The sequence below is a fragment of the Actinia tenebrosa genome, unplaced genomic scaffold (genome assembly GCF_029948245.1).
Source record: "Actinia tenebrosa isolate PJP-AT-01 unplaced genomic scaffold, QUT_ActTen_1.0 PGA_scaffold9__36_contigs__length_13948895, whole genome shotgun sequence".
Taxonomy (NCBI): domain Eukaryota; kingdom Metazoa; phylum Cnidaria; class Anthozoa; order Actiniaria; family Actiniidae; genus Actinia; species Actinia tenebrosa.
This window is the reverse complement of record NW_028292586.1, coordinates 5,186,008-5,212,231: the sequence shown is the minus strand read 5'-3', so window position 1 is coordinate 5,212,231 and position 26,224 is coordinate 5,186,008. Positions and strand designations below refer to the sequence as shown.

Genomic DNA, 26,224 nt, shown 5'->3' with positions numbered 1-26,224 from the left:
AGACAGCGTTTCTTGACGTAAAACTGTTCTTGGACTTTGGCATCCGTTTTGGCAGGAGAGAGACCCATTGCATGGTACGGACACGGAGAGTTTCGGAGGGGGAAATCGAGAGGGAAGGAAAGGGAGGGGGAGAGATATAGGAAGATGAGGAGGGGGCGGAGGCGGTGGAAACGACGGTAGAGGATCTTGTGAACGGTTGAGAGCTTCTCTAATATGTCGCCCTGGGGCATCTTGCGGCACTGAAATGAAGATAACTAATTTTAGCTAATTTAAAAGTTTTTTTTTGTCGTTGACATTTTGTTAATCAAAATCACTCGACGAGCACTTAAAATGGGTTTGATGTCGTCCCAATTAATTATAAAAGCCACAGATCCCATCCGGCTACTTGAGCGTATAATTTTTGGATAGATAGACGATGCGTCATTCACTTATGCACCTGTCAATTGAAACCCTCACCCCCCCTACCCCGGGGAAGTATGGGGCATTAGACATAAAGCAAAAAAAAAAAACCAAAAAAAACGAAAATAATGCACCATATACAGGGGACATTTTTTATTTCAAACCCTCAATCAAACATGAACAAAGTCCTCTACTATGGGAGAAAACTACATTACCATATTACCTATGCGTTAGTTTAATTTCTGACACACGCTACTTATGTATATTCTTTCTACACATAACACATACAGGTCAACGTGATGTGTCCCGGCTGTTTCGTTACACGTAGGGTTTCTTCTGGCGCCAGAAAATTTGAAACATGTAGGTCGAATACTGACCTCTACCTTGTGTTTTAACCCCTGATGATAAATACTTGGTAGATCGAACGACTATCCCAGAGCTTTTCTATTTTGATATTGTATTCCCTACCACACCACCGCGACGCATGAGCTCAGCATGTTTCGTTACGTTGCCTTCACTCGAAATGCTTTTATTCTCAATTCAATATAAATTGTATGATATTTATCATTTACTGTACCTTTGCTACCTATCTACGATACCTATCCATATTATACTCATATAAGTCTCATACGCTCAACTCTGTCAATCGCCCACAGCCTTGAAGTTTATTTATTTTATCTATCTGTATCTTTTTTTTAATAATTTTTCTTCGATCATTTTTTGGATTTGCTTTTTATAAAATGAAACTGAACAGAAGCTGCACATTTAAAAAAATCAATGTAGACAAGCTTTTATATTGAAAATAGTCCAAAGCATAAACTCTATTTTATAACATGAAAGTTTGCGGCAAAAATATCGACATTGGAAGACTGTCATCAAAGCAAAAAATACAAGATCAATCTCTTAAAGTCATTAATTCTTTACCAATATCAAAAGGACAGATGAGCTCTCAATTCAGATATTCATATAAAACATACCAAAAAATGTGTTCACTAACTTATATTGTGACCCTGGTTGCTCTGCCAAGATTCCTACACCCCAGTCCTCCACCTTTCAAAATTGACAAATCCCCCACCCCCACAGTAAAAGATGTGCCCAAAATGTTCAAACCCCCACCCCTAAAAGCCAGGCAAAGTACTAAAACACGTATAATCTTCCAACCCATCGGGCAAATCAATAGATCAAATTCCCAATAATTCCCCTACTATGCCCCATACTTCCCCGGGGGGGTTCAATTGACAGGTGCATTAGGAATAACATTATTTATTCAAGCTACTTCTCAAAGCGTATCATCAAACAAAGAAGCAACCCTGGGGGAAAAAAGCCCAAGGAAAAGATGCTTATTGCAGTCACATTTTTTTAAAAAGAAGCTTTTAATCGCAATATTTTTTTTTCTTTTATACAGACAGCACTATCATAATATATTTAATTTTATATTTAACTTTGTATCTAATTTCTATTTATACATATACATATATTTCTCTTTTTCGAAAAACTGATATTTTCACATGTGAAAATAACATGTTATTTTCACATGCGAAAATATCGTTACCATGGTATTTAAGCTATTAGTTAGTTAGTTATAATAATAAAAAGCTTATTAAGTTGATTTTATGGATAATTATATAATAAACAGAATAATACATGGGCGCTTGGAAATACAAAATTTATCTTCTCGTGTTGAAAATATTTTCAACACTCGAAGATAAATTTCGTATCTCCGCGCGCCCATGTAATATCCTCTATTTATTTCATATCTATCTATATATATTAGCTGTGTAATGACATATATACTATACACTACTATATAGTTTTACTTTATATAATACTTATTTGTAAATCTATTTTTGTAAACGACGGGCGCAGCGAAATGCGTTCATTAAAGCTGTGAGTTATTAAATTGTTGTCGGATGGAATAGCTAGCATCCCATTAAGGGTGACTAGTGGTAGTTCTAATCTTTCTAATCTCTAATGCGATCACTAAAAACAAATAAATTAAAGTAAAATATAGATAGCTAAAAAAACTAAGGTAGAGAATAAATAAAAAGTAAAGAATAAATAAACAAACAAATAAATAAAGAAATAATAAAGAAATAAAAAACTGAGTGTAAATATGTCTTATTTTAACATAAGAATGTCAGTAAAATACAATAAAATACAAAAAAAAAAAAATAATAAAAATAAAAATAAAAATAAAAAACGCAAAATTTTAAGATAAAATTCAGCGATAAAACTTTAAGAAAAAAATTATTGTAACACGATGTTTCGACGTAAACTGAACGTCATTATCAAGTGAAAAAAAACTAAAATACGTTAACTTATATACATGAATAGTAATGAGTATAAAAAGGTGTGAAAACGAAAAACTATGTAATTTAAATATTGTACGATAAAATGACGAACAAACATTCGGGCTAAAGTATTTTATTAGTTTTTTATTATCTTATCTTATCGTCAAACCGTTTTACGTCAGAATGAATTACTTCCTATTATTTCAAGTACACTTAAGTTTAACATGCAAAGACAGTTCTTTTTCTCACAAAAGTAAGATTGAAAACTTGAAAACTTAAAAAAAAAGTGTTTCAAAGAAGACAGTTCATATACATATATATATTACATTGGTCATTATCTTAAGTATTTTTCTTTAGATTTAGAAAGTAGTTTTAATTAATATTACTAACACAATATCATATTTGCATGAGTGGTGATAATTAAGTCAAATCCCGATTACTGATAAACATGAGAGTAATTTGTATTTCGATCAGAATTTCACGGAATTCAAAGACAATGATGTAATGATATCAGCCATTGCTTCCTCTTTTGCTATACTTTTTCCCTTTTGACTCTCTTGTGGCTTTTGTTGGGAGTGAAAATTGTTTTAGAGGTCGCCTTGATTCATTCATTTTAAGAATGCAAATATCAGCCAAGAACTTCAATTTTTCTAATATAGTGATAAATCAAGCACGTTCTCATTACCTTTTCCAGGCAGACTTGCACTGATATTTGCTTGCTTTGCCTGGGCCTCTTGATTGTATAGAGAGCCTGAAAAGTTTCTAGACGACTCGCCATCCTTCGTTCTTTGATGTTGCGAGTCTGGTAGCTGTGCGTTATTCACTCTAAAACACGACACGCTTATCACGCACAAAAACACTTTATAAACGTCATACATCTCTGGGAATTCAGTGTTGAGCTTTCTTGTAACCTTGTAATATTTTTCTATCAATGAGGATTGCTCTTAAGATTCGAAAATTTACGCCAAGGTTATTAGTGATCGCGTTTATACTTATATCCTCTATACCATATATAGTTAGGACTCGTCATAAGGCACTCATCCGCTCACAATCATTACGCTAACCAATAACGATAAAGACTGTAAAAAGACTTGTTTTGTACAATAAGTGCCATACGAACACAAGACAGCTGAATCCAGTTTTATCAAATTGGAAAAGAAATTGAAAGATTAAAAGTGGTATGAGATGGAGGCAGAAAAGAGCACTCGCTCTATTTGTGAGATTAGAAAATGGATAATTGATTAACATTAATATATTACGGGAAATTTCTCACTAACTCATGTTTTCGTATAACCAACGAACTGTCAGTTCTACCTTCAAGCTTCAATCTCTTTATAATTTAGTTTTTGTTTAATCTTTACGGCGCCAGTGAAGACATATATCATCAGCTGTCATTCCAGCAAAAAACATGTTTATGGGAAGTCATACACCTACTTGCAAGAAGGTTGTCATACGATATTAGAACATTAGTAATTTAGTGAGAAAGGAATACATCAAAAGACAAAAGAAAAAGTTCAGCTTCAGTAATCTTCTTTTGTTTTTTAATATAATTCCTATCCCACTAAATCACTAATGTTCTATTTTCGTATGACAACGTTCTTGCAAGTAGGTGTACGAGATCTGAAATAGGTAATCATTGGTATTTATATATTTTCCTTACTATTTTTTTCACTTTATAATGCAAATGGACACTTTTCAAATTATCTTGAATGTGAGGCTAACATGAAAATACAAAAGAAATACCACAAATTCCATCGAGAAAAGGTGTGATTTCTTTTCCATTTTTATGTTTGCCTCACATTCAAGATAATTTTAAGTAGGTTCCATTATTTGTTCTATTCAGCCAACTAATGTGATTATTCATTAAGAGAGTCTTTGTGAGTGTTGGGTATGTTCAGAGCTTCGTATCGCTTGAGTTCTTACTACACCCTGACTCTTGAGCTTTTGTTCTTGGGATGGAAGAATTAACCGTTGTGTCCTGAGAAGAAGACTTGCCCGTCAACAACTCTTTATAGAGACTCCTGGCCCGTTTACTGAGGGGGAAAGCCAAGGCAATGTACGCACCCTGTAAGCCGCTCAATATGACGAATGGATACGACAAACGCCAATCAAACGGAGAGACAAATCCAAAGATCCACGTGAAGCCCATCAGTGATGCAATGCGAACGTAGATACCAAAGTTCTTTTTGGTGTTTTGGTCCACCACTGCTCTTGCTTGTGTTGTCGTGACTTTGATCGCTTTAAATGTCTTGAAGTAAAATACTGTGTTGACAATGAGAAGCAATGCCACTGGAATGGCAAAGTAGTACAAACTGGCCCATTTATTGCCCATCCAACATGCGTTTTTCGATATGTATCCAATGTTTCCAGTATCTGTTAAGTCTAGGGCGACACAGATAGCAACATATATCATAACAGGAAGCCATCCAATTACCATATGACGTAAGGCAGTGCTTCATTCTTTTCGACCTTGAATCCGCCAATGGTCTTCTTCCTTTGGCAGAGAAAGCCCTCCAAGTGTCAAAGGCGATGATTGAAGTCCACACAAAAGAGACAAGGAAGAGGTAATGTAGAAGGATCGCGATGACAGTACATGGTATGGTTGTGTCTGTCTTTCCACTTCCAAGTAACCACAACAGTTGTGCCAGCAGAATAGAAACACTGAGGTTCATCAGGTTGATTCCTGGTGGTGTTCGTAGCTCACTGAACAAGGAATAAGTCACGAGGACAAACACCAGGCCGATGATAGACAAGGACATGCAGACTAAGGTTATGGTGGTCAATACTGCATCGTCTTTTGGTACAACTTTGGATTGGTAATACGTCGTGGAAAAGTTTTCACAGACCAGCACACTCTTGTTTATCCATGTGTATTCTAGCCAATGATAAACTTGTTTGGAAGCGTTCACGAATATGGACTTGTTCATCAGGACTCTAAACTCTCCTTCATTAATCAGTATATACACCCCTGAACAGTTAGATATCTGGTGACGACACACAAATATAGCTTGGCTGTCATTGGCTGATGTTGCTTCAGTTGTGTTGAGGTAGTAATCTGTAAACTGGAAGACTTCACCTGTCTTTTTGATGACGACTGTTGACGAATCATCTTGTAGTACCGTGTACTCACTCCTGTCATACTTTGACGATTGACACAACTTAGTACTTCGTTTAGTTGCTTTGACAACAGTGAATACTTGTACAAAGACTGAAATGTTGAATGGCGATGTGAAATCTAAGACTCTTTTGATACTCATCAGCGATCTTTCGCTTTGTGTAATTTCTAAAGTAAACTGAATCTTTGTTCTTGTTGGGTTTTCACGTTCTGCTACACTAATTGTTCTTACTTTCTGCTGAGAAATTCCAAGGGCTTTGGTGAGGAAATAGTGTGCGATAGCTTCTTGAAAACAGCTTGACCATCCATCGGGTGGTAGAACCCAAATAACAACTTGGTATAGACTCAAATATGAAGCATTTACCGGCACTCCTGGAGATATACCTTGGCGACAGATCTCTAAGTAATGGTCATATACCTTGCTATCTTGGCATTGTGTTTTCATATTCAAGAAGCTTTTTCCAGGGTTAAATTCGAATATCAGTGATAGAGGCTCGTGGCTGAGTCCCGATTCTGCAGTGTTTGAGTTACTTTCGGAAGAAGAAATGTTAGGACCACAAGAGAGACATTGCGGTCTTTCCCCAAGATATTTTGCACATTCAACATTTTTATAGATTTTCTGGGTCCGTGCCAACGACTCGAGGTTTACCTTGGGTGCATTTGAATTGGTGCTCAGAATTTCTTATTTCAAATGGATTATCTTGATTTCGAGTTTCGAAATCAATACAATACCTTCTAGGATGCCCTTTTCCTCCTTTCCAATTGATTTTCTCAGAACAGTACTGAAATAAAAATCGTATTTTATCATCCAAGCTTAGATGCTGAGGAGGATTAAAGTCGCATTCAATGGACAAGGTGAAGTTGTTCACTGTCCTTTGGAGAAACTCCGTTACACTGAGCACAGAAGCGATTGTGGTACAACACTTTGCCATTTTTGGTGTACACAGGAAGATAGCGATAGTTATCTTTAGTGATCGTATTGGCACTGGAAAGATTCCTGCACCGATACAGGACATCATCTTCTGGCCAAGAACTTGGACACGATCCAATCATCCAGACGCCATTGGCTCCTCTCACTTCTTCTCCTTCGTAACATTTCCACAGATCTCTGTTTTCCTTGGTGACTAGTTTTTCTGATGAGCTTGTATTTTGTGTTGAGTGTCGTCCACAAAAGACATCGTAGTCTGCACAGCAATCTTGAAAGAAATTACAATCTTCATCACAAAAGCATGATAACTGTGTTTGGTTCAAAACTGAAAGAGGGTGTTGACATCTGTTTCTACAGGACAGCTCTTCATGGCAAGACAAAGTAAAATTCTCATTGCTTGTACAGCTGCTGTTCTCTTGAAATTTATTACCAAGATCTCCACTTGCCGATGAAAGATCTCGTGTTGTCCTTGGATGCACTTTTCTTGAATTTTGAATTTGGCTTTTCGTAAAAAACGTTTCTATTATATTGTTGACTGCTACTGATGACTTTTTCCGCTGATAAAACTGGATGTTGTTTTGGATCTTCAACTGCGTGGAACTCCCAACCCGAAAAGTTATCGGTAGTTTTTCATTCAATCGTCTTTCGTTTTTTCTGAATTCATTTGTGGAAAAAAGTGAATCCCAGTGTTTCAAGTCTTCAAACAAATCCATCGCCTGCATCTTGACCGTTAGAATCAGCTCTGACAGTATCGTTCTTCACAGATTTTGTAATCCCATCACCGGCACGAATGATACTATCTCCAGCGTTGTGTTGCTTGATCTGCAAAAGCAATACGGCAAGTAGGCTAGCGAAAGCTAGTGAAACCTCATGCATTGTAAAAGCTTCAAGTTTGGTTCTGAAATCTCAAAGACTGAATGATACTGAGAACCGAAGACCTCTACAAACACTAACTGACTGAGCCCTGATCATGGTTACGGGGTAATAAATATATCTGCTTTCGCTCCTTGTGTGTGTCAAATAAATCAATTTTAATCAAACGAGCCGGTTTTTTCGATCAAATTTTAATTTGACAATAAGATGAAAAAACATGATGCCATCAATCACATTATCAAGGAAGACCTCTCAATGCCTTTGCCGTGTTTATGATTTATTGTCCACCTGCTTCATGAAACGGTGTGAATTTGTTTTTTTTCTTCAAAGATTTAAAGCTTTTACAATGAAAATCCCAAAAGTTTGAAAAGGTTTTTATACAATTTGGATCCAGTATTTTCGACGAGGGTATAGTATATATCAATTTGATTTCTATTTTCTAATTCACGCTAAAAGGGAAAACTCAAATCTCAAATTTGTCTCCAGGCATGATTAAAATGTCCTTGGAATAGAAGATAATTAAAGCTTTGAGCATCATGACTGCTGCAATTAGTCATCCCCAGTTTGAGGAAATGGACTTGATCGAGTAGGCATTCCAGTGCATATTGTCGGATTGTTTCAGACGAAGCCATCTTCAAACTGATGTCCCCAAAAGGTGGTGTTACACGGAACAACTTGCAACACCGATTTTTCGTGCAACGCCGGCTATTGCGCCATTTGTGTGTCGGTTTTTTTCGACATGTTACACGGGAACAACTTTTCGCACAACATTTACCATAGTATTCAGTCCACGCGCTGCCAACTCACTCACGGCTATCTTTTTTCTTCTTTTCTTGCTTTTATCATTTTTTATCAACTACAAAAGTTTTATCTTGTCTGTTTCAGTAGGTTTAGACAATTGTTGCAGTTGCTGTACTCTTTAAACTTACTTCTTCTACAATCGGCGCCATTTTGTTGCGCGTCAAATCGGCGATGGACATGTTACATACATCGATTTGATGCAAATTCGTCATCTAGTCCTGCAAGTTTTTGAAGCCAGATCAAACTTGCAACGTGTTGCAGAGTGAAATATTGCGCGAAAAATCGTCCTCGGCGCTATGTTACACGGCAACGATTTTTCGTGCAACAGTGTTGCGCAAAAAATCGGCATTGCAAGTTGGTCCGTGTAACACCACCTTAAGACATTTGCACAATACACTGCAATGTCAACCCGACCAAGGGTTTTTCTCAAACCTGGGATGGCAATATTTAAAACTCGCTTCTGATTTTGCAGTATAATCTTAGTATGTATTCTATTATTCGCATTGCTTTGCTGATAAGGTTGACATGACACGATGGTATATCTGATCATTCCATGTAAGTTATTAAAAATCCTTTCAAGGGCATCCAAAGTCACTTGAACCCAGGTACAAATAACACATTAGTTTAATGAAGTACTAGCCAGTAACTTTCCTTACTTTTATATTTTTTCTTCAGTACAATTATACTTTTCTTGTGTTCTTGTTTTCTTCTTAGTTATTGTAACTCTTTAGTGTTTTACCCTCGTTATTAATAGAGCATTATTATTACTATAATAATAATAATAATTATTATTATTATCATTATTATTATTATTATTAATGATATGATTATTATAACAGTATAATGCTATTTTCACTACTCTATACAGCATTTACTGCAAGACAACGATCTAGAAATAGGTTTATGCACCTGGCATTCTACACCTGCTGCTCATTATCATAGCTTGCTAGTCAACTCGAGGCAGGTTGACTATCATTAACTGGGATTTGTCGCATAAAAGGTACTCTAAACCTACTTCAAAACTAGCCAAAACATCGAAAATGATGGAATAACTCTATCAGTGTTGTTACCGATCAGTAAACCCCAAAAATATGCGTTATTTTTAACACATTTTAATGTTGCAACAATAATCTCTCGCTAAAGAGTGAAAGAGTACAATGACATGCCTTTTTTACACTGTCTTCTCATGTCTTATTCACAAAAATTCTAGAAATTAATACGCTTTTTTCTTTCGTATATAATTTACAATAACTGCGAAATTATATTCATGCAGTTTTACAATGTGTATTCCTAATTACTACAGTTAATATACTGTATACACAAACAAGAGTACAAAATCAAATTTGTCTTTCTTATCTTCAAAATTCAATTGCTCTTACTTTTAATAATTTTAAATTAAAGTCACTGTGTTTATAGTCCCAACTTTACAGCCTAAGAACAGGTTAGTGGGGAAGGAGCGTCGCGTGACGGCACTAAAAACGGCTATGGGGGAGACTACTGAATTTATCAATATTACTTTTTTCCCGTGTGGTGATTTATTAAAGTCCCTTGGCTGATATACTGGGGATTGCTACAAAATATGTTACATATCTTTAAGTGTAACATGACAACGTTTAAATAGATAGCCTATTGGTGGAATCACTAAACTTTATACGTTCTTACCGATCACCAGGGCTCGGATGTACGAATGGTGCATAGCACTATCCGATGGATAAATCCTTCCGCTCAGGTTATCGAAACGTCAGTCGCATCAAACAGTCCTTCTCAGGATTACATCAATCCGGATGATAATAATACTTCGATCAAAATCCTTATGCAGTGGATAGGTCGATGCTGTTATATCCAGTACATTTATCTACTATACAAGATTTATCCATCGGATAGGGCTTTTCACCCTTCCTACAACCAGGCCTATATAAAACGATTATGTGACGTGTTTCAATGGGAACTGTCGCCACGCAGCTATCCTTTCAAAGTATACGCATCATAAAAGCAAGTTATATATCAGCTTTATAGAGTTCATACCATATACCCGTGAAAAAGTTAACTAAAAAAATTATACAAATTTGTGCAAAGTTTCGTAGGCATACGGTCTACCGAGGTCTAACTGAAGGTAATAATTTGTGCAAATTTGAACAATTTCTTACAAATTTTTTCGTGAATATATGCCATGTACCCCATCAGTGATATACAATTCAATATTTATATTATTCCTTTCTTAATCTAATCTACTTATTTATAGTTTTATTCTGTTGGAAGCCACAGTGAGACGCAACGTTAGGACAGAGTGCCTAACGAAGATCAGCCTTCTACTGTACTTTGACTTCTGTTTCTACATGAAAGCTCTTCTTCACAGACCAGGATGGTTTCTGGTATCTTCTTTGCCTGGAAGATCGCACTTTTGTAGGGTCTGATTGCTGTTGGTAGTGTCTCTGCATTTTGTGTAAATTGAGCTGGCTTACATCGTGTTTTGTTCTAGAAAATGTCCAAGATCTTCAAATATATTCGGTTTATTGATCGAAGACGTTTCGCTTTTTGTTGCCTATAAGTCCATGTCGCTTGCAACAAACGTCTTCTTCTTTGGATGCTCTTCGTCTTTAAAATCCTTGATGGCAGTGAGGTCTTGAGCGCCTGCTTCAAGGAACTCTGCTTCACCTTTTTCTCTCCAATTCTTTCTGCCATCTTGCTTCTCAGGCGTTGACTCCAATGTCGTTTTCTTTAGTTTGTTGTTAAAAGGTATTCGTTTCTTCATCGACTTTTTCATCAGATTGAAGAATTTGTAAGAGAAATACCAAAAGAAGACCAGCAAGTCGAATGCTTTCCATCCTAGACTTCGTGAGAAAAATCTTCCTCTGTTGGTTGTGTACCCCAAAGCTCTCTTTTCTAACTTCATCTCATAGACTATGTAGGTTTGGGCAATTTTTTCCCTGTTTTATAGAATGTTTTATGACATGGTCTTACTGTGAATCGACTTCGCGTGAAATATTAAGCTTTTAAGCTTTAAAAAAACAAACCCCACAAAGATGGGAAACCCCGACTATGAAAACCCATTTGAAGGATGCTTTCTTTATCCCCTACAAAGTCATAGATGCACTTATAAGAAAGTGCAAATTCACGATCTGGGAGGAAAAGAACCACAGCTAGGAATGGAACCTGCTGACCATGGTCACCTAACTTTTTTCAAAATCCAAAAATGCTAAAAATGCTCCAATTATTGCTAATGGTGTCAGTTTTGGTTTTGTGCAAGTCATGAATGCATTATTTCGATGCAACATCTCTATTGTCACAATAGATTTATTATTTGATAGTAACATGTTTAATTTTCTATCCAAACTTAAGGTGTTTGCATATATTGACTAAAAAAAAAGATCCCACAAAGATGGGAAACCCCGATTATGAAAACCCATTTGAAGGATGCTTTCTTTATCCCCTACAAAGTCATAGATGCACTTATAAAAATGTGCAAATTCACGATCTGGGAGGAAAAGAACCGCAGCTAGGAATGGATCGAACCTGCTGACCATGGTCACATATAACTTGCTTCAAATGTTATATAAGACCTAAGTAACTACGCGTTGTTATTTCTGAGATGAATTACTGGAAGACAAATAGAACCCATTCGAATTTCCTGTTCTCACTATGCCATGTTCAAGTGGACGAAGAGCCACTCCTTGGATCTAGTTATGTAAAGTCCTGCATGGAATCATACGTGTTTTTTAAACAAATACTTTTTAAAGAGAACCCCATTTGCTTCGAGGGGTTCTCTCCGGATTTCCCCCATCCTTGAAATTGCAAGCTTTTAAAATTCCATTTAGATTTAGTGAACGAAGAGCCACTCTGTAGAGGTAATGTGAAATACCAGGGAACATACCTAGAGCGGAACTTTTGGTGGGTGAAATTCTGAAAGAAATTTTGGTTAGAGATTCCGTGAAATTTGTCATGAGTGTTGGCCAGACCAAAGGGGAGGGGAAATGCAAATAAATCGAGCAACTTTCGTATTTATATTCCTGCTAATAAATCGAGCAACTTGGCCCATCTTTTATTTATTCTTGTGGCATTCCTTGTTTGTATTTGGGTAACGAGGTTGTGTGTCAGTACACAGCAAAACATGCACCAGCCTTCCATGTTTAAATACTGTGTATAATTTTCTTCGATTTTTTCCTTATACATTTCGACATGGTAATGCAATATTTGACAACAATTTTGAAATAGGAACAAAAATAAAAATCACTCTCCAGCCTTTTACTGCAATTTAACTGTTAGTTGTCATACGGTTTGACATATCGATTGCTCTAGACCTACTTAATGGGGTTCGGGATCCATACATGAATTTTCTTCAAACTTTGTCACAAAAAGAATTACATAGGTGGAACTTAATGATGAAACAAAAAATAGGGGTCATCCGTGATCGTTTTCGAGTTAGAGGTAGACAATTGAACAAACTTTTTCGACCAAAACGAACATTTTTCTAAGGCTTTTTTCCACGTTTAACACAAACAAAAAACTTTTATGGAAACAAGCTTCCATATCCGTTATATCATGAAAGCGATAATGCATTGGAAGCTAACAAAGCAAAGAATGTGTCAAATATTTTCCCATCGAAAAGGATGCATTTTTTATATTATGGGTGTCACCGTGCTAATTGACGAGATGTAGCTTCAACAATATTCAAATTCCATGCCAAAATTATTTTCTCACTATTGGTAGAATCAATCAGGGGATAGGTGCACTTTACAGGTCTTCAGATTTTAAATTCCTTTTCCTAGATTGAATTTTTGTGAAGAACAATTTTGTCGCAAAACGACACAATGGAGCAGATAACTGATAACTGACAATAAGAATTGAGCATGTTCGGGGAAAAAAATTTTCTTTACAAAGAAAATAGAGCTAAATCCAAGAAATCTTGAGGACTTTTCAAATTTACATAATATCAGGATAAACTTCGAAAACGAAACTTAAATAAGCGATAAAAAACGAGATGCGCGAATTGGATGCGCAGCAGCAAGAGTCCCAAACTACCTTAAAATTACGACTGAAAATGAAGTATTTAGATCCTATATCCAAGAGCAATTGTTTTTCTTTCAAATAAAACATGGACTGTCCGTAGTGAAGTTCATTTAGATCCTATAGCCAAGAGCAATTGTTTTTCTTTCAAATAAAACATGGACTGTCTGTAGTGAAGTTCATTTAGATTCTATAGCCAAGAGAAATTGTTTTTCTTTCAAATAAAACATGGACTGTGTGTAGTGAAGTTCATTTAGATCCTATAGCCAAGAGAAATTGTTTTTCTTTCAAATAAAACATGGACTGTGAGAAATGTTTAGCACACTTTAATATTGCACCAATCGCTAGCTTAAAAGCAATAAATTCTCTTTCATCGTCAAGTATGATTACATAATCACATCACTATACTACAAATGGCCTTAAACATCGTTGGGTATATATATATATATAACGTATAATAGCAAATTTCTAATTATATTCATGCAAATGTACTACTTCTAATTCTATTCAATATAGCTACTATAAAGCTATTTCAAAAAGGTTACATGTTCTTTACAAGTTTACAGTAAAATGTATTCTATATTGTCTTCATTACAATTTTACTCTGTTGATCTATTTACATGTCAACTGATCACTAGAATGCCACAGTGAGAAGCAACGTTAGGAAAGAGTCCCTTACGACGAAGATCAGCCTTCTACTGTACTATCTGTCAAAGTTTTTGAGCTAGTTTGTTTTGTAATAACTTTTGGAAGGTTTCTGAACAGTTTTACAAGTTTCTATCGGCGCTGCTTCAGTTGTATTCTGAATGACTTGTTTTTGTTTTTGAGACAGGAGAATTTGATGTTTCATTTGATGGAGAGCGACCTTTAAATGATCTTTTATAAAGGCCCAGGGCTCTTCTACTGAGGGGAAAAGCCAAGGCAATGTAAACACCTTGCAGGCCGTTCAGAATGACGAAAGGGTACCACAAGAACTGCCAACCAAACGGAGCAACGAATCCAGAGATCCACGTGAAGCCCATCAGTGATGCAATACGTACGTAGATACCAAAGTTCTTTTTGGTGTTATTGTCTAAGGCTGCTCCTGCTTGTGCTGTCGTGGTTTTTATAGCTCTAAATGTCATGGAGCAAAACATGATGTTGAATACGAGAAACACGAAGACTGGGACAGCAAAGAAATACAAGATGGCCCATTTATTGGCCATCCAGCATGCTATCCTGGACGTGTATCCAATATTCACAGTATCTGTGAAGTCAAGACCGACACAAATGCCCACATAGACCAGAGCGGGAAGCCATCCGACTGCGACGTGGCGAAGGATCTTTATATATTTCTCACGTTTAGAGTCAGAGAATGCGTTGTTTTCTACAGAAAAAGCCCTCCAAGTGTCAAAGGCGATGATTGACGTCCACACAAAAGAGACAAGGAAGAGGTAATGTAGAAGGATCAGCGATGACAGTACAAGCCATGGGTGTGTCTGTCTGTCCACTTCCAAGTAACCACAACAGTTGTGCCAGCAGAATAGAAACACTGAGGTTCATCAGGTTGATTCCTGGTGGTGTTCGTAGCTCACTGAACAAGGAATAAGTCACGAGGACAAACACCAGGCCGATGATAGACAAGGACATGCAGACTATGGTTATGGTGGTCAATAGTGGATCGTCTTTTGGTACGACTTTGGATTGGTAATAAGTTGTGGAAAAGTTTTCACAGATCAGCACACTCTTGTTTATCCATGTGTATTCTGACAAATCATAAACTTGTTTTGAAGCGTTCACGAATATGGACTTGTTCATCAGGACTCTAAACTCTCCTTCATTAATCAGTATATACACCCCTGAACAGTTAGATATCTGGTGACGGACACACAAATATAGCTTGGCTGTCATTGGCTGAAGTTGATGCTTTAGTTGTATTGAGGTAGTAATCTGTAGACTGGAAGACTTCACCTGTCTTTTTGATGACGACTGTTGATGAACCATCTTGTAGTACCGTGTACTCACTCCTGTCATACTTTTGACGATTGATACAACTTAGTATTCGTTTAGTTGCTTTGACAACAGTGTATATGAACCCAGTCCTACTGATGTTGAATGGTGATGTGAAGTATAAAATATTTCGCACGTTTCCTTGAAGGATTTCGTCTTTCTGAATTTGGAGGGTAAACGAAATGTTATATACTAATTCTACATTTCGGACATGCTGAATGGGAACAGCTAGTGCTTGTGAAAGGACTCGACGATAAAAGTCTTCTGGTTCGAATCTTGAGATAGCTGGTTCCAGCCACAAGACAACTCGGTATTCGTAAACATCTGAAAAGCTTGGCAAGGTTGGTAAAGCATCTCTACAGATATCCAGGTAATGATCATATACTTGTTCAGAAGCACAAGGTGTTTGGAATTTCATCTTATCGAATCCTTTTGAGTTGTCATGGTTGAAGTCAAAAATGACTGAGAAAAGTTTGGGAGGCGGAGGTATATCTATTCCCCATGAACCCCTTTTACCGTAATCAGTTGCTGTAATATTTGGACCACAAGATATTTGATTCATAAGATTTTCACATTTTGCACAGTCAATATTATTGTAAAAGTATCGACTGGTCACTATTCTTGGTCTGCCTGTCAAACAGTTAGTAAGGGACATGTTCGCATCGGTATTGAAACGTAGAGAAGCAGTCAGACACCGACATAATGTGAAGACAATATCTTCTTGGATCTCCTTCATGCTTTGGTGACCAAAAGATCATGTTTGATGTGCTCTGACAATAAGAGAAAAGATAGGATATTGTGCTCTCAATGCTCAGATGGCGTGGAGGGGTAAAATCGCATTCAATGGACAATGTAAAATTGGTCATGTTCTTTGGAGAAACTCCATTACACTCAGCACAGAAACGATTGTGGTACACTCTGCCATTGTTGGTGTACACAGGAAGATAGCGGTAGTTATCTTTAGTGATCGTATTGGCACTGGAAAGATTCCTGCACCGATACAGGACATCATCTTCTGGCCAAGAACTTGGACACGATCCAATCATCCAGACGCCTTTGGTTCCTGGCACGTTTTCTCCCTTGTAACACTTCCACAGATCTCTGTTTTGCTGGTTGACCAGATTTTCCGATAAGCTTGTATTGTGTCCTGTGCTGTTTGTCATGTTTAGTCCATTTGTACCACAAAAGTCATGGTAGTCTGCACAGCAGTCTAAAAAGAATTCACAATCTTCATCACAAAAGCAAGTAAACTGTGTTTGGTATAAAACTGTACGAGGGTTTTGACATCTGTTTCTACATGAAAGCTCTTTTTCACAGACCAGGGTGGTTTCTGGTGTCTGAGCTGTCCTTCTTTGCCGGTGAGATCGTACTTTTGTCATGTCCGATTTCTGTTGATTTTGTCGCGTTTTCTTTGCCCAAACGTCCATTTTTTCTGCAACAAACGTCTTCTCACTTGGACACTCTTCGTCTCTTAAATCTCTGATGACGGTGAGATCTGCTTGAACAAACTCTTCAGGATCGTGCAGTTTTTTTCTCCAATTCTTATCACGATCTTGATTCTTAGGCTTTGACTCCAATGTCGTCTTTCTTAGCTTGTTGTTAGGATAGAAGGTTTTCGTTCCTTCATCGATTGAAGCATCAGTTTGATGCCTATGAAAAACGAATACCATAAGGAAGCCAGCTACGACAATTAGAAAGCTTTCCCGCATGTTAACTCTTGAAAGTATTAACGTTCTCTCTTTGTTTGCGTTTCCCAGAAGTATCTGAGACTATGAAACTTTGGAGAAAGTTGGTCCCTTTTATACAAAATTTTAAGCCATATTTCCTTTGGTTATCATAAGAAACTATAGTCTTGCTGTGAATCGACTTCGCGTGAGGTATTAAGCCGTAAACTTAAAATAACGCCTTTTAAAAAAATCCATGCTGAGTCTGACTTGTAAAGGGAAAATTTTTCTGGAAGTCCCGCAATGGCTAAAGTTAACAAACCCCACAAAGATGGGACACATCGACTATGAAAACCCATCTGAAGGATGCTTTCTTTATCCCCTACAAAGTCATAGATGCACTTATAAGAAAGTGCAAATTCACGATCTGGGAGGAAAAGAACCACAGCTAGGAATGGAACCTGCTGACCATGGTCACCAAACTTTTTTCAAAATCCAAAAATGCTATATAGCAACAATATTGCTTATGGTGTCAGTTTTGGTTTTGTGCAAGTCATGAATGCACTATTTCGATGCAACATCTCTATTGTCACAATAGATTTATCATTTGATAGTAACATGTTTAATTTTCTATCCAAACTTAAGGTGTTTGCATATATTGACTCTTTTCTGTAAAACAGAAAAACTTAAATAAAAATGTCGCCCAAACGGAAACCTCTTCACTTGTTATCGTACTAATCTCCCACAAAGTTCCTTTTGTGTGTTTTTAATTTTTCGCTGTAAACAAATATATTATTATCTACATTGGTCCCCTCTACTCCCTTGAGTGTGGGTTTTTTTCTTTTTTCGATGTTGTTGTTGTTTTTTATTATCGCATATCTTGCGATACAACGCGGCGCAACGCTAGAGAACCCCCATGTATTGTCTTTCAGCTTTGCAACACAATTCTTTGAAAGTTTTGTATCCAGATTTCTATCAAATTTATATCTCCTGCTTTCATAACCTTATTGCACGCGGCTTAAGAAAGCTAGTCCAAGATCGCTGCTCATAGCTGCCATCAGCTCTCTGCTGTGTTTCGAGTATTTTCTGCGGGTTATCGGCTTTCCTCGTTCCGAAAAAAAACGCTTGGCAACAATTTTGTTTAACTGCGATGACGAAAGGACAACGCTTTTGTCAACTGCAATTTATATCTTATTCCGTTTTTATTTGATATAACATTCTTGTTTTTTTAAGTCAAATCTTTGCTTTGGATTAAAGATTTTAACTAAACATTGAGCAGAAACATTGCCACGAAAGTTGCTCGTACCTTATCGTTTATAAATTATGCTATGTGTAAAGTCTGGTTTCCAATACTTGTGCGCATAAAATTGCCGTAATAAGTCGATGGTAATATCCAATACATTTATCCACTGGATAAGATTTATCTATCGCATAGCGCTATCCACCCTCGTACAATCGGTTCCAGGTTGTGGCAAGTCACTGTAGTGAACGACTGCCTGGTTTAGATCGACAATGGTGAAGGTACATGTGGAGCTAGGTCGAGAAAAAAATAGAAACTGACAACATATATAATGCATATGCTTTCTTATTGCAATGGTTTTGATTTTTTCGCTGTGCCTTGGAGGTGACGGAATAACAATAAAATCTAAAGACGCCGAGATACAAAGCGAGACACAAGTATCTTTCTAATAAACTTATAAACCCGATTAAATATTAAATAAGTTTGAAAATTTCTTTTGAATTTGAAAGCCTTAGACGAAGGTGCATGGTTTTAGATTAGATTTTCTAGAAGGTACATTTAGCAACATATAAATTCTACTAAACGAAATATTTAGTCAAAATGTGATTTTCCATTAGAATATGGAAAGCATTAAGAGCATTTTGTCTTTCGTGAAAAAGCATTGCCATTTAAAACAACTGCAAAAAGTCATTCAGGTTATTAAGGAAATTAAATATTAAATATTTTTGCAAGTTATGACATAATCTTTATTTAATTTGGTCAAATTAGGAATCGTATTTTAACTTCATAAGTTGGAAAACGACATTAGAAGAGTTTTCTATTAAATTAAAAAAAAATAAAAAATAAAAAAAAAAAAAAAAAAAAATCGTGTATTGAGTGAAATTAGTTTTCAGTAAAAACGAAAACAATATTCGTATAAAGATCCTTTTTCTCTATTTGCTTCAGGGTCATGTTTTTCAAACTTTATTAATCTAGCCGCTGAGAAATGATCATTCATTGTTTGAAAAGCGAGACTTATGATGCGTTATTAAAAGTTGGAAATATTATTACTTTGCAACGAATTTCCACTAATGCACATTCTTCTTTTTCTAATAATTCTTTCTAATTATTATTATTAATTTCTTGTTTTTGTTTTCAGCAAACAAGTGCTTATTTAGTTTTTAGTCGAGTGTGAAAAGTTAATTAATCCGTCATCTTTGTCGCTGTTCCTTTTCTCACATTGAAACAACCTGCCAGAACAGGTGTTATTTTCAAATTCAACTTGAAGCCCCTACAGAATAAAGCTTGTTTCTTCCCCAGAAAAAAGCACAAGCATCGCGGAAGTAAACTCATGCAAGTTAAAAAAAATAAACACATGGGAAAATATTTTCAGAAGTGAGTAGTTCCTTAGACTTTTTAAAACAGTTTTGTGACAAATCTGTAAAAATCAATGGAATGGAAAAAGAGAGAGTACTTTGGGAAGGGTCATGATCCAATTGTTTTTTCATGTGATTTGGCATTTGTCATAGTTTAGCTGACCACAATAATACTTACAACAAGTATAGCTGTCAAAAAAGAATTACAAATACATGTCATCTCCTTAGTTCTAAGTTTTTTCCAGTCAAAACACAACAATTTCATTAATATTTTCAAGACTCATACAATTACCTACAGTATATTTAATTTATTTTCTTTTTTTTTTTCTTGGGCAATTAATTACGCACGCAAGGTTTCAATTTCTCTTGATAATCACTGATTTCTAATTGATATGTAGAGCTGAAACTTTTGGTTTAGTTGAAGATTTTATATATTTCCTTTATTTCAGTTGATCGTGAGTTGAAAGCCTTCCGGTCTTTTAAAACAAATTCCCAATTGAACTGACTAGAAGCATGCCCTGCTTTTGGGGACGCCGAGAAACAAAAACTCGCTTTTCTATACATGCGAAAGATGGCTATCCGGCCATACATGAGAAAGGTGGCTATTTACGTTTCTGAAGAAACGTGGGTTATATTTGTATTCAATCGTGGAGTTTTCTAACATCGTGACAGCCATTACCGGTGTGTACCATGATGTTTGTCAACGTCGGAAAAGCTGTGGATCTCATATCTAGCTAGGACTTTATTAATACTTTTGAAATTAATTTGCCCATTTGGAAAGCATGTTACTGAGCTGGCAAAATTATAGTTTGGCTGTCATGTCACTTCTTTTCAAATACTCGCTTAAAAGAAATGCTAATTTTACCTACGCCGCCTTCTTAAAACCCAAGGAGGAAGCACGTACTTTGATATCTGTTCAGTTCAAGATGGGCGCTCTTGAAATTGCCATAGGTATCTTGGGTGTATATCTCGTTTTTTGGGGTCATGAGAGCAACTTGATTCAAGGATCGAGAGACGTTGACATGGGAGTGAATGCTTGGAGTCAAGAAAATTTGAAAAAGTCTAAGTATAAAGAAGAAAATGATGGGACAGAAAAACAAATCAGGAAAGTTGGTCACTCGACATATGGAACCTTTTCGTTTGGGAGATTGAAAATTGGTTATGGAATAGAGCAGATAAGCAAAGAGCTTCAACCTGTTGGCAAGAATAGTCAAGAGAGTTTAAAGGCGGCACAAGGAATTATCAAAGCAAACAACCAAAAAATAACGATGTCACAAGTCAGAAAAACATCCAAAAACCTTGAGAAAATCCCTTTTCAAGACAAAGATGACATGTTTACGACCCAAGATTATTTAGGAATTGGGAGCATTAAAAGGAAAAGGGAGAAACGACATCTTCAGCAAGATAAAGAGGTAAACGTGAAGAATTTCACCCACACAAGTAGTTACAAAGAAACTCAATCGATATCTTCACAGAACTCGACCTGTCTTACCAATTGTACGGTTATTAGACAAGTCATTCATTATGGAAGAACAGAATGCCATTGCGAAGTTTGTTGTTTGAAGGCTTTTAATGAATGCTGTGTGAAGCAAAACTTGTTTGGCTATGGCAACTATTCAATGCAAATCTCTCCAATGCGCTGTAATTGTTCTCAGAAATTGTCAAAACCATGGCCAAATCGCCCGAAAAATAAATTCGTTCGCTCAGAGTGTGTCAATAATTACTGGATGATAGCGAGTTGCCTTAGTTCTTGGCCTCAAGATGAGATTTTAAACAAATGCATAACTGGACCTGCTGGTTTTCCTAGCAAATCCACACTTAGAGTTTCTGTGCCCGTTTTCACGCCAGAAAGAAAAGTTTTTCGCAATCGCTACTGTGCATTGTGCAACAATGAAACTAGTTTTGAACCTTATAAAGTTGTCATTCAATGTGAAACGTCTCCTCCAGCAAGTTATAGTCCACAAAAGGCGATTGAATACCTGTTTTCACGCTGCAACGAGCCAAAATGGGAACCTCAAGAAAATCAGATATCCCAGCCATGTCCACGAATAAATTTATCTTGTTCAGAAGGTGAATTTGGTGTTAGGAAAGAAAACCATCCATCTAGGATACCCAATGACTTTAATGTGACTATAACTTCGAGTGACTCAAATTCTTATTATTCAAGATGCAAAGAAATAAAAACTGCTGACTGTTCCTTGAAGCCACGCCCTAATTTCAAAATTTCAGGCAATGGCCAGTTTCTAAACACCGTCTCGCTTTCTTTCACTTTAGACGTAATGAATGATGCTGAAAAACCGGTTCTAGTGAAAATCTCTTGTCCAACAAAGAAGCCTGTTTATGACCCATATTTGGAAGAATGTCGGCATGGCTTGATTCCTTCACCCAAAAACGCACCTTTTGACTCTTATCGAATCCGTTTATTCATCGAGAATTTTAGCGGCCTGACTGTACTACCGACCTTGGAAGATTTCAGAGCGTTTTTCGAAAAGGAATTTGGCTTTGGAGTAATCCAGCTAAGATATTTTACTCAGGGCTTCCAGTTTGACATACGAATTGGGAAACTATCAAATTACAGCGCCAAAAGCTACAAACTTAAGAATTATTTGAATTTCACAAATCAGTTTAACATCACTATTGATAACGTTCAACTAAGTGTCTACAAAGTGACGTACAGAATTCTAACTTGCGTCAACTTAGAATACTATGAAAAGCATGAGTATGCAATACTCCATGGATATATGCCAGCGGTTTATTTGAATAACTCACGTGAAATAATCGGTTACTTCAACTATTATTCTGGGAGTAACGATACGATTAGGGTATGTAGATTACGACTGAGTAACTGCTCAGGTGTATATACACCATTAGAGAAAGATGAGTATACGATGTTAAAAAATAACTCAATCACTGTTAAAGGGTCTGGAACAATTTACAATCAGCAGGAATATGACATTTATAATGGGACACTATGGATCTGTGTTGACTTTCCCAGGACTTTCAGCGCCTACCAAACGCCAAAAAAGTCAAAGCCTCTTGCCTTCTCTGTACTTACATTCGTCTGCATGTCCTTGTCTATCATCGGCCTGGTGTTTGTCCTCGTGACTTATTCCTTGTTCAGTGAGCTACGAACACCACCAGGAATCAACCTGATGAACCTCAGTGTTTCTATTCTGCTGGCACAACTGTTGTGGTTACTTGGAAGTGGACAGACAGACACACCCATGGCTTGTACTGTCATCGCGGTCATTCTACATTACCTCTTCCTTGTCTCTTTTGTGTGGACGTCAATCATCGCCTTTGACACTTGGAGGGCTTTCTCTGCAAAAGGAAGAAGACCATTGGCTGATTCAAGGTCTCAAAGAATGAAGCACTGCTTACGTCACATGACAGTAGGATGGCTTTCGGTCGTAATGTATGTCGCAATATGCGCTGGCCTAGACAATTTGGACATTATCAAGATAGGATATGGGTCCGATGTCAGTTGCTTCATCACTGGCACCAAAGCCAAGTTATACTTTTTCATGGTTCCTGTTATTGTCTTCATCACGTTCAACTTTGTCTTCTTTGTCATGACAGTAAAAGCCATCAAGGAAACACGCAACCAAACAAAACTCATTGGCCATCAGCTAGTCAAGAAGCATGAATTCCGAATTTACGTTCGTATCGGATCACTGATGGGCTTCACGTGGATCTTTGGATTTGTTGCTCCGTTTGGCTGGCAGTTCTTGTGGTACCCTTTCGTCATTCTGAACAGTCTGCAGGGTGTGTACATTGCCTTGGCTTTTGGGTTCGGTAAATATGCGAGGAAATTGTATCTGGACTGGTATCATGGTAATCGAAGAGGAATCCGGAGTCGACAGTCCACTAGCCGAAGTGGGAGAAGAGAGCGAAGCACTAAGGAATCGCTGATTTGAGTAATGAGTACAAAGCCAGCGGGCAGAGACTTGGGTAGACAGTGGTCGCATTACCGTGCAAACAGAACTTATAGCTTATATAGAGAAAAATATTCTGCTATTGTTTGAGTTCACTGAGATAATTTTGAATAAATTATTAAGTGCCAATATTCCAAAAGCCGATTCTTACCCAAAGGAGCTCAGGCAAAGTATATTAGCATTCAATTTCTTCGCCATTTACACCTTTTGCCGTTCATTAACAGAAAATGTACATTCAAGTGTGCCAATAGTTGTATCAATAACGTGTAGTGTACTTTCATCAACACCACAAGTAACATCATTAGCGCGGATCAACTTTCAATAACGATATTTGAATATGCGTGTACATTCATAGGCATCAATGGACAATCAATAGCGCGTTTGTACATTCATATGCGCGGATTGTATTTTCTTGTGCGCGAAATTCAACTTCAATAACACAAATTGACAAACAATTGCATTTATGGACAATCATTTACCCAAAAGTGAAAATTCATTAGTGCTATTAGCATAATCATTGACAATCTATAACGCGCTTAAACAATCATGAGGGTCAACGTTATATTCTATAGCGTGGTTCGACAAACATTTGCATGATTCGAATGAACAATAAGAGAAATAAAACAATCATTAGCGATTTAAAAAAAAAACTATTTTAGCCTTCAATTTCTTCGCCATTTATACATCGTGGCAAATACGTTTGCATATATCTGAACCACTGATCACATTTAGCGATAGTGATGGTTGCCGCATTTCTCTGGAACCCTTCCATTAGCAACTGCTTTCTGTACTGAGAGACCTAGAGCAATCCCTTGTCGTCTTGCCTCAGCCCAATAGTTCGTATGTTGTTGGATCTCTGGACGGCTGATGTCGGCTTTAATTGCTGCTTTAAGTGAGCTAATTGCTATTCTCCTACGCAGCCGCTATTATGGAGGCAGTTTTTTTGAGTTTTTTATATGTATTAAAGTGATTAAAAAAAAAAAACGCTAATGATTGTTTTATTTCTCTTATTGTTTATTCGAATCATGCAAATGTTTGTCGAACCACGCTATAGAATATAACGTTGACCCTCATGATTGTCCAAGCGCGTTATAGATTGTCAATGATTATGCTAATAGCACTAATGAATTTTCACTTTTGGGTAAATGATTGTCCATAAATGCAATTGTTTGTCATTTGGTGTTATTGAAGTTGAATTTCGCGCACAATAAAATACATTACGCGCATATGAATGTACAAACGCGCTATTGATTGTCCATTGATGCCTATGAATGTACACGCATATTCAATTGTCGTTATTGAAAGTTGATCCGCGCTAATGATGTTACTTGTGGTGTTGATGAAAGTACATTACACGTTATTGATACAACTATTGGCACAAATGAATGTACATTTTCTGTTAATGAACAGCAAAAGGTGTACATTCATATGCCTCAGCCCGATAGTTCGTATGTTGTTGGATCTCTGGACGGCTGATGTCGGCTTTGATTGCTGCTTTAAGTGAGCTAATTGCTATTCTCCTACGGCAGCCGCTATTATGGAGGCAGTTTCCTGAGTTTTTTATATGTTTTACGTTGATTAAAAAAAAAATCGCTAATGATTGTTTTATTTCTCTTATCGTTCATTCGAATCATGCAAATGTTTGTCGAACCACGCTATAGAATATAACGTTGACCCTCATGATTGTCCAAGCGCGTTATAGATTGTCAATGATTATGCTAATAGCACTAATGAATTTTCACTTTTGGGTAAATGATTGTCCATAAATGCAATTGTTTGTCAATTTGTGTTATTGAAGTTGAATTTCGCGCACAAGAAAATACAATCCGCGCATATGAATGTACAAACGCGCTATTGATTGTCCATTGATGCCTATGAATGTACACGCATAGTCAAATATCGTTATTGAAAGTTGATCCGCGCTAATGATGTTACTTGTGGTGTTGATGAAAGTACATTACACGCTATTGATACAACTATTGGCACAAATGAATGTACATTTTCTGTTAATGAACAGCAAAAGGTGTATATTCTTCGTTCGCACGTTACGTCATCGCGGCCATGTGCATGGTACTATTTAACAAAAGATCTCTCATTAGCATCCATTGTTAACGGTACCACAATGGCCGCCATGTTTTTGTCTTTTAACTCTCTTGGGAATGCTTGCAACCCATCAATACAACAAGAGATAAGACCTCCTTACTAATATTAGATAGCTATTGCTTTGATTCGATAAAAAGAATCAAAATCTAATAAGATGAAGCTGTATAAAGTCAAAAATAGATATATTGTGACAATAGAGATGATGCTTTAAAACCAAAATAAAAAATAAGCAAGAATATGTGCCTTTAATGGAACTTTAGAATTTTGAAGCAAATTATCTAATGTGTCTATTAAAAAAATCACATAGTTCCAGGACTTTACATTAGCTAGATAAAGTGGCTGTTCGTACCCAAAATACGACACCATCGGGCAGAATTCTATTGTTCTATTCTATTGTTCTTACAGTTGAGTGATTTTCAAAGATCGGTATAATTTCAGGAATACATTATAGGATATGCATCATTAACTTATTTTCGCTAACACTGATTGGCTAGACCAAAGACAAAGAACTATCAAACGCAAATGAT

The 26,224-nt window shown here is 36.7% G+C and overlaps 1 protein-coding gene and 1 pseudogene across 1 annotated transcript; one reads left to right on the top strand and one right to left on the bottom strand.

Moving 5' to 3' along the window:
* Positions 1-13,736: 13,736 nt before the first annotated feature.
* On the bottom strand, positions 13,737-17,109 carry LOC116293139 (uncharacterized; annotated as a pseudogene).
* Positions 17,110-20,915: 3,806 nt separating this feature from the next.
* LOC116293169 (uncharacterized) lies at positions 20,916-23,802 on the top strand. The gene has a single exon (XM_031700567.2). The coding sequence runs from the start codon at positions 20,928-20,930 to the stop codon at positions 23,574-23,576; it is 2,649 nt and encodes an 882-aa protein (XP_031556427.2). The 5' UTR covers positions 20,916-20,927; the 3' UTR covers positions 23,577-23,802.
* The last annotated feature ends 2,422 nt before the right edge of the window (positions 23,803-26,224 follow it).

Excerpts from the sequence above, each read along its gene's own strand:
- LOC116293169 (XM_031700567.2), top strand. The coding sequence starts at position 20,928 with ATGTCACAAGTCAGAAAAACATCCAAAAACCTTGAGAAAATCCCTTTT.